Genomic DNA, 17651 nt, shown 5'->3' with positions numbered 1-17651 from the left:
TACAGCAGATGTTGAATGTCTGTTAAACAGTGTTGATTTTTCATGTAATATTTCTAGTAGTACCTCATTTGCTAAAGTCAGAATTGCAGGTCTTAAATCATTATTACAATTTTGACATTTAGGGCCTGATTCATTAAGGATCTTAAATGAAGAGGTATCTTATTTCAGTCTCCTGGACAAAACCATGTTACAATTAGAGATAAGCGGGCTCGGATATCTGAAATCTGAGCCCACCCGAACGTTGCCGGATCCGAGACAGATCCGGGTATTCCCGCCAATTGCAAAACTGAAACCGAGGCTCTGAGTCATAATCCCGCTGTCGGATTTTGCGATACTCGTATTCTATAAATTCCCCGCTAGCCGCCGCCATCTTCACTCGGGCATTGATCAGGGTAGAGGGAGGTTGTGTTAGGTGGTCCTCTGTCCTGCTATATCTCGTGCTGTGCTGTGCTGTTCAGTGCTGTGCTGTGCTGTGCTGTTCAGTGCTGTGCTGTTCAGTGCTGTTCAGTGCTGTTCAGTGCTGTGCTGTGCTGTGCTGTGCTGTGTTCTGCTCAGTCCAGTGGTGCTGTGTCCTGTGCTCTGTCCTTCTGAGTCCAGTGATGCTGTGTCCTGTGCTCTGTCCTTCTGAGTCCAGTGATGCTGTGTCCTGTGCTCTGTCCTTCTGAGTCCAGTGATGCTGTGTCCTGTGCTCTGTCCTTCTGAGTTCAGTGATGCTGTGTCCTGTGCTCTGTCCTTCTGAGTTCAGTGATGCTGTGTCCTGTGCTCTGTCCTTCTAAGGGCATTGTTATTTCCCCATTATTCCCAAGTTATAAAAAAATTTAAAAAAAGTTATAAAAAAAATAAAAAAAAAATAATTATAAAAAAAATAAATTAAAAAAAAATATCCAAAAACAATCCTGCAGTATAAGTCTATTGGTACTGCAATATTACAAAGTTCACTGATTCTGCAGTATAAGTCCATTGGTACTGCTATATTACAAAGTTCACTGATTCAGCAGTATAAGTCCAGTGGTACTGCTATATTACAAAGTTCACTGATTCTGCAGTATAAGTCCAGTGGTACTGCAATATTACAAAGTTCAGTGATTCTGCAGTATAAGTCCATTGGTACTGCTATATTACAAAGTTCACTGATTCTGCAGTATAAGTCTATTGGTACTGCTATATTACAAAGTTCACTGATTCAGCAGTATAAGTCCAGTGGTACTGCAATATTACAAAGTTCACTGATTCTGCAGTATAAGTCCATTGGTACTGCTATATTCCAAAGTTCACTGATTCAGCAGTATAATTCCAGTGGTACTGCTATATTACAAAGTTCACTGATTCAGCAGTATAAGTCCAGTGGTACTCTCCTGTGCCGCATATAATTTTTAAAGGCTTTGCCGAGTGTGTGTGGCTTAGGGGTACGCTCTCTTCTGCTACATATAATGGAAAACAAAAATTTGGAGGATAAAGTAGGGAAAGAGCAAGACCCACTTCCTCCTAATGCTGAAGCTGCTGCCACTAGTCATGACATAGACGATGAAATGCCATCAACGTCGTCTGGCAAGCCCGATGCCCAATCTCCTAGTACAGGGCATGTAAAATCCAAAAAGCCCAAGTTCTCCAAAAATAGCAAATAGAGAAACTTAAAATCATCTGAGGAGAAACGTAAAGTTGGCAATATGCCAATTACGACACGTAGTGGCAAGGAACGGCTTAGGCCCTGGCCCGTGTTCATGACTAGTGGTCCAGCTTCACCCAAGGATCTAAGCCCTCCTCCTCCCCCCCCCCTACAAAAAATTTAAGAGAGTTATGCTGTCAGCAACAACAACAAAACAGCAAAGAACTCTGCCTTCTAAACAGATGACATCACAAATCCCCAAGGCGAGTCCAAGGGTGTTGGTGGTTGTGAAGCCTGACCTTCCCATCACTGTACGGGAAGAGGTGACTCCATCCAGCATTTGCAGCACACCCTCTGCATATGTTGGAAGGATCACCCACAGTGTAGATCCAGATTGGGATAATCAAGGTGTCAATGTTGTACACCGGGAGGAGGCTATTGATGTAGCTGGCGCTGTGGAGGAACTTGATGATGAGGATGGTGATGTGGTTATTGTAAATGAGGCACCAGGGGGGGAAAGAGCTGATGTCCATGGGATGAAAAAGCCCATCGTCATGCCTGGTCAGAAGACCAAAAAATGCACCTCTTCGGTCTGGAGTTATTTTTATCCAAATCCGGACAACCAATGTATGGCCATATGTAGCTTATGTAAAGCTCAAATAAGCAGGGGTAAGGATCTTGCCCACCTAGGGACATCCTCCCTTATACGTCACCTGAATAACCTTCATAGTTCAGTGGTTAGTTCAGGAACTGGGCCTAGGACCGTCATCAGTCCAGGGACACCTAAATCCCTTGGTCCTGTTGGATACACACCACCAACACCCTCCTCGTCAACTTCCTCCACGATCTCCATCAGATTTAGTACTGCAGGCCATGTCACCAGCCAGACTGAGTCCTCTTCTATACGGGATTCATCCGAGGAATCCTGCAGCGGTACGCCTACTACTGCCACTGCTGCTGTTGCTGCTGTTAGTCGGTCATCTTCCCAGAAGGGAAGTCGTAAGACCGCTACGTCTTTCACAAAACAATTGACCGTCCAACAGTCGTTTGCCATGACCACAAAATACGATAGTAGTCACCCTATTGCAAAGCGTATAACTGTGGCTGTAACTGCTATGTTGGTGTTAGACGTGCGCCCGGTGTCCGCCATCAGTGGAGTGAGATTTAGAGGGTTGATGGAGGTATTGTGTCCCCGGTACCAAATCCCGTCGAGATTCCACTTCACTAGGCAGGCGATACCAAAGATGTACAGAGAAGTACGAGCAAGTGTCCTCAGTACTCTTAAAAATGCGGTTGTACCCACTGTCCACTTAACCACGGACATGTGGACAAGTGGTTCTGGGCAAACGAAGGACTATATGACTGTGACAGCCCACTGGGTAGATGCATCCCCTTCCGCAGCAACAGCAGCAGCTGCATCAGTAGCAGCATCTACACAACGTCTGCTCGTGCCAAGGCAGGCAACATTGTGTATTACAAGCTTTAATAAGAGGCACAACGCTGACAACCTGTTAGAGAAAATGAGGGAAATTATTTCGCAGTGGCTTACCCCACTTAGACTGTCCTGGGGATTTGTGGTGTCAGACAACGCCAGTAACATTGTGCGGGCATTGCATATGGGCAATTTCCAGCACGTCCCATGTTTTGCCCACACCGTTAATTTGGTGGTGCACTTTCGGCATTCTGCCAGTGCCTACCGCAGGCTCGAGGCACATCAAAAAAGCCTGAACCTGCCCTGCCATCACCTCAAACAAGAGGTTGTGACGCGCTGGAACTCCACCCTCTATATGCTGCAGAGGATGGAGGAGCAGCAAAAGGCCATTCAGGCCTACACCGCCACCTACGACATAGGCAAAGGAGTGGGGATGCGCCTGAGTTAAGCACAGTGGAGACTGATTTCCGTGTTGTGCAAGGTTCTCCAGCCGTTTGAACTTGCCACACGAGAAGTCAGTTCCGACACTGCCAGCTTGAGTCAGGTGATTCCCCTGATCAGGCTGTTGCAGAAGCAGCTGGAGAAAGTGAGAGAGGAGCTGGTAAACCATTGCGATTCCACCAAGCATGTAGCTCTTGTGGATGAAGCCCTTCGTACGCTTTGCCAGGATCCGAGGGTGGTCACTATTTTTAAGTCAGAGGAATACATTCTGGCCACCGTTGTCGATCTTCGGTTTAAAGCGTATGTTTTGTCTCTGTTTTCGGCAGACACAAGTCTGCAGCGGTGCAAAGACCTGCTGGTCAGGAGATTGTCCTCTGAAGAGGACCGTGACATGCCAACAGCTCCACCCTCATTTTCTTCCACATCTGTGGCTGCGAGGAAAAAGCTCAGTTTTCCTAAAAGACCCGCTGGCGGGGATGCTGATAACATCTGGTCCGGACTGAAGGACCTGCAAACCATTGCAGACATGTCTACTGTTGCTGCATTGGATGCTGTCACAATAGAAAAAATGGTGGAGTATTATTTTGCTGACACCATCCAAATAAACATGTCAGACAGTCCATATTGTTACTGGCAGGAAAAAAAAAGCCAGTTTGGAAGCCCCTGTACAAACTGGCTCTATTTAACCTAAGTTTTCCCCCCTCCAGTGTGTACTCGGAAAGAGTTTTTAGTGCAGCGGGGAACCTGGTCAGTGAGCGGCGAAGGAGGTTGCTTCCTCACAACGTTGAAAAAATGATGTTCATAAAAATGAATTATCAATTCCTCAATCAAGTATAGCACTGCCCTCCAGATAGTACAGAGGGACCTGTGGTTGTGGAGTCCAGCGGGGACGAATTGATAATGTGTGAGGAGGAGGATGTACACACTGTAGGGGGAGAGGAATCAGAGGTTGAGGATGAGGACGACATCTTGCCTCAGTAGAGCCAGTTTAGTTTGTACAGGGAGAGATGAATAGCTTTTTTGGTGTGGTGGCCCAAACAAACCAATCATTTCAGCCACAGTTGTTTGGTAGGCTCTGTCGCTGAATTGATTGGTTTGTTAAAGTGTGCATGTCCTATTTTAACAACATAAGAGTGGGTGGGAGATCCCAAGGACAATTCCATCTTGCAACTCTTTTTTTTCTTTGCCAGCTCTTTTTGTGGGGGTCCAACATAGCCGGATTAAGGGGGGGGCACGTGCCCCGGGCCCCCCTCTCTCCGAGGGCCCCCCGCCGCCGCGCTCCTAACCTCTCATGGTTTTTTTTTTTATTCTCCTTTTTTTTTTCAATGGCGGCCCCCCCCGGTGGCGGCGTCTGCGGGGAGAGGGGGCTTTGCGGGCTGGCATGTTCGGGGGTCCCTTCGTTAGTGGGGGGAGCAGGATAGTAAAAGAAAGAAAAAAAAAAAAAAAAAAAGATATTCTCACCTCACCGCTGCGCTGGCGTCCCTCCCCCTCCCTCTCTGTACTGTTAACACTGAATGACAGGCGTGATGTCATCGAGGCACGCCTGTCTTTCAGTGAGGAGCAGTGCGGAGAGGACCAGGAAAGAAACAAGAAGACAGAAGAGAAGAAAGAAGCTAAAAGAAAGGTAAGTAAAAAAAAAAAAAAAAAGGGGGAGAAGAAAGGCACAGTATGGAGGAAAAAGGGGGAGAAGAGAGGCACAGTAAGGAAAAAAGGGGGAGAAGAGAGGCACAGTATGGAGGAAAAAGGGGGAGAAGAGAGGCACAGTAAGGAAAAAAGGGGGAGAAGAGAGGCACAGTAAGGAAAAAAGGGGGAGAAGAGAGGCACAGTAAGGAAAAAAGGGGGAGAAGAGAGGCACAGTAAGGAAAAAAGGAGGAGAAGAGAGGCACAGTAAGGAAAAAAGGGGGAGAAGAGAGGCACAGTAAGGAAAAAAGGGGGAAATGAGAGGCACAGTATGGCGGAAAAAGGGGGAGAAGAGAGGCACAGTAAGGAAAAAGGGGGAGAAGAGGCACAGTAAGGAAAAAGGGGGAGAGACACAGTATGAGGAAAAAGGGGGGGGAGAGGCACCATAGTGGGGACAATTAATTAATTTAAGATGGGGTGGTGTGGGTGCTACTGTGGGGGTGAGTTTGGGAAGAATGAGGTCCCTTTATTAAATGTATTAAATGTGCCTATGAATTATTTAATGGTAGTGACGGTTGCGGGAAATAGGTATATTTCTGAAATGTAAATACTATTAATTTATTGCTGGGGCTGTTTGTGGGGAGGGAAATAGGTTTATTTATTAAATGTGAATGCTATTATTTTAATGTTGGGGCTGGAGGAAGGCCTAATTATTAATCATGGGTGGTACTGATTTAACGCTGGGGGTGGCTGTAATTTTCTAAATGTACCCATTTTTTTTTTCCAAATAGGGCCCCTAACATTCCAGGATTCAGACAAGCAGCAACTAAAGAAACCTGCAGCACAGGTGGTGAAAGTGAGAAGAACAGGTAGGAGAGAGCAGCAAAGTCTGTGAAATATTGTTATTCTAGTGGGACAATCCCAATTTTTGGTGACCGTTCAATGGTGTACACAACAATGAAGGTTTTTTGTCTGTAGGAGGGTGGCCTGGCCATGCCCAATGATGCATTATCAATGGTATTTTAATTTGCGGTATCATTGCTAGTTTTAGCGTGCGTTATCATTGCTAGTTTTAGTGTACGTTATCAATGGTATTTTTAATGTGTGATATCATTGCTAGTTTTAATGTGTGGTGTCAATACCCATTTTAAAGTGGTGTTTTGATGATTGTTTTAATGTACAGTATTTTAGTTTGTGGAAGCAATGAATTTTCTTATGCAGACAACCTAAGCGAGCCCTCTGGGAGAGCTGTAAGTGTCATACTGTGGGCTGTAGGTGATGTAATGCAGGATGTGTCACTATGCCCTTAATTTTAGATTTTAAGGGCCCCCCTGTCTTAAGTGCCCCGGGCCCCCCCGAAGCCTTAATCCAGCTCTGGGGTCCAAACAAACCAATCATTTCAGGCACAGTTTGGTAGGCCCTTTCGCTGAAATGATTGGTTTGTTAAAGTGTGCATGTCCTATTTCATCAACATAAGGGTGGGTGGGAGGGCCCAAGGACAATTCCATCTTGCAACTCTTTTTTTGCCATTTTGTGACCATTCAACAGTCGTTTGCCATGAGCACAAAGTAAAACAAAATTAAAACAAATTCAACAAATGAAACCAAAAGTAAAATGCCCTTTCATAATCAAAAACAAGAGGTATTGATGTGCTAGAACTACTGTAGTGTTTATAAGTTATAAACACTACACTTGAAAGCTTGAGCCTTTAAATGAAAAAGTCACTCTTCATTGCACGAATATTTGCAACAGGGACAATTTTTTGGTTAACAAAGTCAACAAATAACACTTCGACGCTGTCTGTCTTTCACATACTTGATGGGAACTCAATGATGAATGCTCTGTACCATGGTCGTCTAAAACAAGAGTTATTGACGTGCTATAACTACTGTAGTTTTTATAAATTATAAACACTACACTTGAAAGTTGGAGGCGGTATTGTTGCCCCGGTACCAAATTGGGTATCGGGGCCACTCCACTATGCAGTCCAGATAGAGGCGTATCAGATATTAAACAACGTTGACTGTTGCTGCCAAATCATAAATGAATGAAAATGACCTGTCATCGTCAAAAACAAGAGGTATTGACACGCTCGAACTACACCCTGTATATGCTGCAGTGGATGTAGGAGCAGGCAGCTGTGCAGTGGAATTCAGACCATTTGAAGGCGGAGGTATTGTGGCCCCAGTACCAAATTGTGTACCGGGACCACTGCACTATGCAGTCCAGAAAGCTACCTCGGTGAAACGTTTTGGACTAAAAACAATATTGTGAGGTGTGAGGTGTTCAGAATAGACTGGGAAATAGTGGAAATGATTGTTATTGAATGTTATTGAGGTTAATAATAGCGTAGGAGTGAAAATAAACCAAAAAACTTGATTTTAACACTTTTTATGTTTTTTTCAAAATAAATCCGACTCCAAAACCTTAAATCCGAACCAAAACCTTTCGTCAGGTGTTTTGCGAAACAAATCCGAACCCAAAACCTCAAGCAAATCCGAATCCAAAACACAAAACACGAGACACCAAAAGTGGCCGGTGCACATCCCTAGTTACAATGCAAGGGGTGCAAATTAGTTTTCTGTTTTGCACATAAGTTAAATACTGTCTGTTTTTTCATGTAGCACACAAATATCAACTTTAAATTTCAGTGTACAAATAAGCTATCAAGTATTTGTGGGCTACATGAAAAAACAGTCAGTATTTAACTTATGTGCAAAACAGAAAACTAGTTTGCACCCCTTGCATTGTAACATGGTTTTGTCCAGGAGACTGAAATAAGATACCTCTACATTTAAGATCCTTAATGAATCAGGCCCTTAGTTTTTAAATAAACTCTTGCCTACTAAATAGTTTTTTTCCAGTGTGGCATTAGTCTGGTTTTGCATTTTTTTTTCTTCTTTCCTATTGTCTTAACCTGGACTGAATTAAGTTATTTGAGTTAATGCATTTACCTATAATAGTTGCTGCAGTTGGAATAAATAAGAAAAGCAGAACCGACCAAATCACACTGAAATGAGGCAGGTTGCTAGGTGTACTATATGTAAACATAACATGTAAATTGCCCTCTTTTACTGTAGGTAAAGAAAATAGTTTATTCCCATTACTGAACTATAGTAAATATTGATTTATCCTACTGCAAAGGTTCTCAGACCTTTCATTTTAACCTTTTAACCAAATCAAGAATTCTGCAGGAATTTCCCATTTATAACATGACCAAATTTTACTCTTTAACAAGCCTTGATTCACAAGAATACACACATATATAGGCAGTTACATACATCAGTCACTTACACGCATCTGTGGGCAGCACAGTGGCCTGGTGGTTAGCACTTCTGCCTCACAGCACTGGGGTCATGAGTTCAATTTCCGACCATGGCCTTATCTGTGTGGAGTTTGTAAGTTCTCCCCGTGTTTGCATGGGTTTTCTCCGGGCGCTCCTGTTTCCTCCCACACTTCAAAAACATACTGATATATCAGTTGGCTGCTATTAAATTGCCCTTAGTCTCTCTCGGTCTGTATGTGTGTATGTTATGGGATTTAGATTGTAAGCTCCATTTTGGTAGGGACTAATGTGAATGAGTTCTCTGTACAGCGCTGCGGAATTAGTGGCGCTATATAAATAAATAGATGATGATAATGTGTAAATTTTACATTTATTTTTTATGTAGTGTGACCGGATAGGGGGCCCTATATCATCTCCGGGGGTGTTTATAGCAGCTGAGAGATTTCACCCAAGTCCTAACTTTCATGTAACTGGCCTCAACCAATTTTATTTAGTAAGAAAACAAAAGAAAACTCCAAACTAAACACCTTGCCGTCCAGTTCTAACTAAACATAGGTCACTCCTAACTAAAAACTGTTAAAAAAAACAAAAGAGGTTTTAGCACAGTAACTTACAGGCAGATATCAGACTTTCTTTCACAGAGACTCTGGAGCCCCTGTCCCCAGGCAGTAAGAGACTCACTGAGCTGAGCTGCAGCCTTTTACCAGTACCACTCAGGTGAAACTCCTGATCACCAGCAGAATCACTGTCCACTTTCAAAACCTGGTTAATGGATGGAGCCCATTAATGGATGGAGCTCGTGCTCGCTCTCTCCATCCATAAATCCCAGGACCCCCTTTTTTTTAGCTTTCCAACAAATTTATAGTACTCAGCAGCTCACAGGTGCTATAGACAAAACATTTGGTTGCTGTAGCCTATCTCAAGAGCTGATCTTTAATGGAAAGGTGCCAAGACATAGGAAAGAAGTTCTGCATTAGCTCCAGAATCTGGGATGCCCTAGCCTTGACAATGTTGCACCGCCATTGGTCTTCAATGTCTGCCATTTTATCTGTAAGGGAGTCCAATTCCTGGCAAAGGGCAGGAGATACCACTTCCTCACCCATTTTCTGGTCCAGTTGGTTAGTGTGGTCCCCGATTTCCTATTTCTCCCTTGAGTTCTCGGATGGATGATATCATAGCGGTGGTGAGTTCAGTGTTGAGGGTAGCCAGTGTGAATTGCATAGTGTCAACCGTTAAGGGGGCTTTGGGATCGAGAGTTGCTGAGGAAGTAGCAGGGGTTGTTGTAGGGCACAACGGGAGTGGAGCCCCAAGATCCATAGGCAGTGGGGTCTCTGGTGAGGTGAGGGATATAGAGGTAACCAAACCCTTGGTATTGACCTGTTAGCAGATGACTCAATACAGATGTCTCAGATGGTGGGTTGAGGTGTCCTCAACAAGACGAGCAGCCAGCACCATATGTGGGACTCTGTTCTCTTGCACGGGGTACAGCTGATATTATTCTCTGCAATCACAGCACAGGTGATCCTCTGGGCTGGATTTGGATTGAGTTGGTGCGTGCTAGATCTGGGAATCAAAGTGGCAATGGTGGTCTGTGCACTTCCGGTATGGTGTTATGGAGGAGCCTGCCTTGTGTAGACTCCCGCGTATTAGGTAATGATGCCATCCAGGAAGACAGTGAGAGCCGGGAATCAAGTAAGCGTCTGCAAGACCACTGTATAGAGTTGTTGCCACCCAAAAAGATAGTTGGTATATTTGACTACCTTAGCTCCCACTTTGTGACTCGTTGTTGGGTGGACCAGTGAGTTGGTGAGATCTGTCGTCTGCAGCAATTAGGTGCCAGCCAGGTAGTAGGGGACACTGCAGGCATCTTCAGCAGGCGGGAGCCACTCCAAATATCCATTTCTCAGGCGGCTCCAACCTCCAATGTCACATGCGGCCAGACCCCGAACTACTGAAAGAGCAGCCGCTGGGAAAGGTCAGTCACTCCCGAGTGTATGGGGGTGAATTGCCCCAATGTTTACAGAGGTTAAGGGCTATCTGGAGGTCTGGGAAGCACATAAGGTGAGGGATAATGCCACACAGAATGAGGAGCTGGTGAGATTTCCGTCCGGTTAGAATGGCTGCCAAGTCATGCCCCCCAAAACATTCATCTGGGGTTTTTAAAAGCAATAGGTTAGGAACCTAGGTGAAATGTACCTGTTTTCAAACACCAATCCAGTGACTTTGCCACAGTAGCTTATGGTAAACTCCTACTACTACATTCAAGTACAACATACTTGTGTGCAAATATTCTTTGTTTGTGAGAAAGGGAAGAGAGTTGGGATCACTGTTGGGAAGACAACATTTTGGGGCGCTCTGGTAATTTTGTGGACTTTGGAGCAACAAAGGAACAGTTTGTTGTTTTTTTGTTGTTTTTATATTTATTTTTAAAACTTTGCATTAATGTTTTTACTATTTTTCAAATTTTTTTGGGAGACCCTTTATAGCTGATGCTTTGGTGGAACTCCCCTGCACACTAACAAAGTCCAGTGTTACTAAAATCTAATAGCATCTTGTATGTAGCATGTTGTTAGATTTAGGTTAATATTTTGTTAATGGCAGATGTGATAGTATCATAATCTTTCCTATCCTATTTGTTAGGAACTCCTTCAGTCAGCACGACAGAACCCGGAATCTGCTCCGATGTCTGGTGTTCACTGGAGCCCCTAGTGGTGGGGACAGACTTGGCAGCAGACGAACGGAGGGTCGTGTAGTGTGCACTGACTGGGGAGAACCCTGAGGCAGCGTAGTAGAACACAGCGATGTGAGATCCAGGCAAAGGTCAAGGGCCGGCAGCAGACAGGGATAACAGAAAACGAGCCGCAGTCAGGGGTCACAGGCAATACAACGAAGTCCAAGAACAAGCCAGGGATCATACACGGGAAATCCAATAATAGAATAAGCACAGGAGCAGGGCAACAGGAACAGGAGCCTAGCTAAACAGGAAGCTATAACTGGCAATGAGGCTAAGTCCTCACTGCCTTAAATAGCAAGGAGAACCAATAGGAGTCGTAGTAATACCACCCCTCCCACAGCATAATCTCTGCACCGAGACCATACTGGCAGAGACAAGACAGCACAATTTCTAAATCAAAAAGACTCTCAGAGAGTCTACTCAAATGCATAAATAGCCCTACCTTTGCCTGCAGGAATATGCCCGGGTGTCAGCCCGCTGGCCGGGCGCTGCGGCCTCCGGATTACAGCGTCCTGGTTGTTGCCTAGGCAACCGGGACGTCAGAGGCGGAAGTGAGACCCCGGTCGTCATGGAGACGGCCGGGGCGCCTGGGAGAGCCGGAACCGAGCCGCGGCGGCCCGTCGGGGAGCCGCGGCTCGTAACACTATTATTGTACCTTCCTTTCCCCACCATCATACTGGCAATAGCTGGCATTCCCCCACTAATGAATGCGCATATGCTTCACATTTTTACGTTCAGCACATTGGGCCTGAGTCAATAAGGAAAGTAAGGGAAAAGAAGAGTAAATGTTATCCAGGACAAACCATGTTACTATGCAAGGGGTGCAAAGTAGTTTATTATTTTGCACATACGTTAAATACTGGCTGTTATTTACCGTATTTTTCGCTCCATAAGACGCACCTAGTTTTTAGAGGAGGAAAACAGGAAAAAAAATCTGAACCAAATCTCATATAGTGCTGTCTAGTAATGTAAGTAAAAACGGATATAAACAGTACAGTCCCCCATTGGTAGAAATGCTGAATAGATAATGGGTGTCACACATCCATTATAACTCTGGATCCAGATATAATGTTGGAATGCATGCAAAGTCCAGATTAGTTAAAAAAAGCATATAAGACTTGATCCCAGCAACAAAATGACAGGCAACATTCCTTATGGATATATTATGTGCCTCCTATGAGAGATTTTCAATAATAAGGTGAAGCTTGCCCGCACAGTAGGTATTAATAAGATGATCCTCCGGCAGAAATAATAAATATGGCTCCTTACCAGGTATTCTTATGTCCTGGACACCCTCCGCAAGAGGAAGAGATCTAATCCATGGTTACGAGTGCTAGCGGACTTACCGCTTAGGAATAGCAGAGAGACTCACTTCTATCTCCCGTGTGATGTTACTCCAGAGCCGTATAACGGAGCAGGTGCACCTGCTATTACTGACGTCCGGAACTCGGTGAGCTAGAAAGGTTCCTACTTCTGTCTGGTTCCCTGCTTCACATCAGCTTCGAACTTCCGGTTTAGACAGCTTTTTTGCAGTATTCGCTCCATAAGACGCACACACTTTTTTCCTCACTTTTTTTGGGGGAAAAAGTGCGTCTTATGGAGCGAAAAATACAGTAATCTAGCACACAAATACATGATAGCTTTAGTTTTACACTGAAATTAAAAGTTAATCTAGGACATGCTCTACCCCAAATATAAATCTGTCCCCAATTTTTCAAATCTACCCCTCCCTCAAATGCAACATGGTTTTGCCCAGAAGCAAAGTTACTCCTTTTTTATGCTTTGCTCTCCTTAATGACTCAGGCCCATTATGTTTACTTTGGACACTTTGATTATACAACTGAAGGGTCAGGAGACCTTTGGACTTCCATTTGAATTACTAGTCAACACACATTTATATCGGGGTATAAGCCTAGCAAACATGTCTTCATGTCACATTGGATGTTTAGAAAAATTCTGATGTGTAATGTACACAACAAACACCAATTTTCGCTGATTATGTTATGTTACAGTTAACAGGGCCTAGCTCTCATTCTTAAGGGGATTATAATGAGTTAAATGCTTTATTTTCTGAATACATTTTCTGTTTTTACTTTTAATATGCAGTTTTTGTTGCTGATACACTTTTAATTTTAAGTATTGTTCCTTAATTTCAGTATTTGGAAGATGAATATTGCAAAGGAGATAGAGAAGATGACCCAATGCCCCCAGTGCAGCCTTATCATTATGGATCACATTACTCAAACAGTGGGACTGTACTTCATTTTTTGGTCAGAATGCCTCCTTTCACCAAAATGTTCCTAGCATATCAAGGTCAGTATCTGTGGCAAGCAAGGCCATCACTGGACATGAAGTTATTACATACACACACACACGCTTGTTTTTTATTGCATTGTGAGGACCGATTTCTGGAACATGGCATATAGGGACACCCCTTTCCTAATGTCCTGTCAACAGAGCAATAATAGGAGGGTATATGTAGGAATGGTTTGTCACCAGAGTTACCACATGAGATTTACACTTTGCATAAAGTACTGACACGGACTACAATGTGATTAAAGTGTCACGTGTTTTGACTGTCTGAGGACATCTGTATGCCTGCTTACGCTGACACCTAGCCATGGAGGTTACAGTCCTGTTCAACCACTGCGCTCATCATTTGAACAAGTTTGATCCCTCTTTAAAGCTGTTGTGCAGCTCTTTATGTAGAATTTCACCCCCACCAGTTCAGCTCTTTCAGTATGGATGGTTCAGCCATGAGGTACGCAACACAGTTTCGCTTTCCGGGCACGAAGCACGTTTGTATAAACCTCATCAGGTGTTTCTCCACATCCTGGACCTACTCTCAGTCCCAGGATTTCCTCCGCACTTCCTTGCAACCTGAAAGGAAGTAGAGCGGTTCATTATGGCTAGCAAAATACAGAGAAGGCAAAGTTCTTCTGCCTAGCAAAACTGTGTGCTACACCTACATGTGGAAGCCATGACTGGACACTGGTCTTGTGTTGCCAGGTCCATACACTGTCTCTCTTCTGACGTGGAAGTGTCAACTAAACGCTTGACCACTTGTTCCTCTGTCACGGGGGATTGCTCATAATCCGACATGTTGCTCTGTAGCTGGACCGGTTCTGAAAGAAACAATTATGTAAATGACCGAGGTAAAAGTCAAAAGCATTAATCGGACCCCAGATTTCCTTCTTACTGTCTGGATCAATGTGCATCTTGTCCATATTCTTGCCTTTGAATTTGGTCAGTCTTCCACTCTGGAGAGCCATTAACAGTTTGCTGATCATGGCGAGTTGGAGAGTACCTTCTGGGAGGCGGTAATACTGCCGTTGCACACTGAAGTTGTGCTCACGGAAGTCTGCCAACTGATCCAGTTCTGTGTCATTTAGGTTGAGGACCTTCGAGAGAGTAGCAATGTGCTTTTGAAGCTTTGTGGAAGACAGCGTGTGGGGATGTTTGGCCCCTCACTTTCGAGAAAACAGTTATATGCAATCGGGGCCTCTGAAGTGTGACAAGGCAGCTGGTCTGGTGAACATGTAGTCATTTTGGCTTTCCACTCCACATTTGTCACGCTTTTCTGGTAGAAGTTCCATTGCAGCTTGCATGGCTGATGTCAGCAGGATGGGAACTTTTCTCCCTCGTTTTCCTCGGATTTCAATGCGAGTGAAGTGCCGGCAGAGCTTCCTCTCAACCTTGAAAAGCGCTAGGGACCCATCTTCGTGGAGATCCAAAGTATCTCTTGAGGAAAAAGTAGTCGACAACATTTTCAAAACTTCCCCTTCTCTTCTTCGATTGAACAAGATCACCTGTTCCAGGGTGACTTTTGCAAGTAGTACCCAATGGTTAACCGTAGGCTTGGTGGATAGCTCACTTCGGTGGGCTTGCTGCTTCTCATCGATGTATAAGTGCATCTTTTTCACATCTTACCAGTGAAAGTTAAGAGCTGAGGCATCTTCCACTTGGACTCCTTATGGTTTTCAAGGCAGCCAATGAGATCAACTCGTTCCATCTAGCCTCATATGAAATTTTGTCTGTTTTCAACCACAGCATTGCAGTCCTCCATCATGGCTCGGCACTCCACAATGCTTGCTATCTTTTGCAGACGACCTTGAGTGCCAGCGAGGGCGTCTTAAATGTATCTGTCTCCTCATCACAGCCAACTACCAGCTTCACAGCGACTACTACGTGCAGAAAGTTCAACGGGATGGTAAAGTCTTCCATCCTCTCCAAAGCTCTTCTGGCCTGTAGCAGTAGCCTGCCCATTTCTTTAAGCTTCTGACAGATGTACTCGTGCCTGCCAACATCTGATCCGACATGGTTGAAGACCATCTGCATGATGCATTGGTCATTTTTAACTGAGTAAGAATTCATCCTGGGTTATGTCACTCAAGAGCTTCCAAAAGCCACCACTGATGTCAGGTGGAACAGGTTGAGCAAAGGGGCACAGTGACTGGTGTGAACTTGTTGCCCCTCCAGTTTAGCTTACATTTCTTCATGTGTCGCCACAGGTATTTCCTTGCAAACAAGCCCTGGTAGGCTACACAGTGCATGAATCCTTCGGCATCCATCTCTTTATCTGGAAGTTTGCACGGGACCAGATCGCCATGGCCTGCCCTCATTGTCTCAGTGTTGTGTGCAAAGTTGCCCCTATTGAGAAGATTTACCAATTGCAAGCACCTTTCTTTTGAGGGCTTGGGAAATTTTATGGCCCAGGCTACTTCAATCTCATTGCAGTGAACATGCTCCATGTGCCGGGCAATTTTTAAGACTGACATCGCACAGTACAGGCAGTACTGTTTTTTGTTGTACACCCTGGGGCAATCACTGTTTCTGGATAGCGTTTGGACAGACACTGTGTCATCTCTCCAACCATCTCTGCCAGAAGCTCGAGAATGGTCATACACAGAACTTATTTCTGGGTACCTGCACTCTGCTGCGCTGGTGGGCAACGGGGCATCACTGCTGGTGTCTGAACCGCTCTCTTCCGAAATGTCAGGGGCATACTCATCTCTACTGCTCTCTGGGCTATAGTTGGAGCTACCGGTGAGCTCTGTCATTCTTCACTGTCCCCACTTTACCTTCAGCAGTAGACGGATGTGACTGTGTCTTTGCCCGTTTGGTTTATAAAGCATTGGCAGACTGAAGTCTCTTCCTCTTCCCCTCCACAATGGACACACGTTAAGTCATTAAGGAAAGTAAGGCAAAAAAACAGTAAATGTTCTCCGGGACAAACTATGTTACAATGCAAGGGGTGCAAAGTACTTTATTATTTTGCACATAAGTTAGATACTGACTGTTTTTCATCTACCACACAAATAATTGATAGCTTTATTTTTATACTGAAATTTAAAGTGTATCTATTGCATGCCCTATCCCAACTATAAATCTGTCTCCACATTTTAAATTTACCTCCCCCTCCAAAGCAACATGGTTTTGCCAAAGTGCAAAGTTACACTTTTTTTATGCTTTGCTTTCTATATGGACAAAAGTATTTGGACGCTGGACCATTACACCAACAGGGACTGTAATGACATTGTCTTCAAATACATATACTTTAATATGGACTTGGTCCCCTTTTGTAGCGATGACAGCTTCCCCTCTTCTTGAAACATTTTCCAGAAAATGATGGAGTGTTTCTGTGGAAATTTCTGCTCATTCATTCTGTAGAGCATTTATAAGATCAGACACTAATGTTGGACGAGAAGGCCTGGCTCGCAATCTCCGTTCCAATTATTTAATGGAGTTGAGGTGAGGGCTCAGTGCAGGCCAGTCAAGTTCTTCCAAACCAAACTCATCAAACCTGTACTGAACAGAGAAGAATTTTAGTTATAGGGATTAACCAATGTGAGGATACCACCCTTAGCTGGGATGGCAGTAACCCTCTGTGCTGTTCAAATCATTCGGGTAGACCAGAATATATTCAAATTAATCCTTTATTATGACAACACAACACAACACCACAAAACGTTCACAAGATACATGGTAAATGATAGCATGCAGCCTCTTGCAGTCAGCACTCAAAAATAATAATCTCAGGCTCTTTCAGAGTCTTTTCCTCCCACAATATTACCAGTACTGATTAGCTAGACAGTTATGGTGTCACCCAGCCAGGGTTACTTACTGGCTCACACAGACCCTGTCCTGGTAGGGTTTCCTCCAGCGGCACCATGATGCTTGGCCCAGACTCCTTTTCGCTGATGTCTTGTACACCAGGATCCTTTAAGCTAGAATGGCTCTCTTGGCATTTTGCCCTCCTTATATTCTTGGCTGTATACACAGGGAGTAGTGTCCAAATGTCTCAATCCTCCCCGTTTTAGCAGGAGTTTATCAGTGGACACTTTATCTGTTAGACATACCGTCTCTGTTACCTTGATTATACAATGGGATGGCTTGACTCAATTAGCTATTTGGCTGGGTACACTAAACAAAGGATTACAATATAACATCAAGAAATGACACTTCACGCTTGCGTGAAACAACAAGACATTTGACACATTGTATCTGCCACATTACACAATTTGAGTCTGTG

General features: G+C 44.4%; 1 protein-coding gene across 1 annotated transcript in view; it reads left to right on the top strand.

The window, feature by feature from the left end:
* The window catches only part of LYST (lysosomal trafficking regulator), a 461445-nt gene that overhangs the window by 330977 nt on the left and 112817 nt on the right, over window positions 1-17651 (top strand). Inside the window, exon 40 of the mRNA XM_075200948.1 lies at window positions 13276-13432. Within this exon, the coding sequence (XP_075057049.1) occupies window positions 13276-13432 (157 nt within the window). The remainder of the gene's footprint in view (window positions 1-13275; window positions 13433-17651) is intronic.

Source organism: Mixophyes fleayi, chromosome 3, assembly GCF_038048845.1.
Source record: "Mixophyes fleayi isolate aMixFle1 chromosome 3, aMixFle1.hap1, whole genome shotgun sequence".
Lineage (NCBI taxonomy): Eukaryota > Metazoa > Chordata > Amphibia > Anura > Limnodynastidae > Mixophyes > Mixophyes fleayi.
Note: the sequence above shows the minus strand (reverse complement) of the source record. Positions and strands in the feature narration are given on the sequence as shown.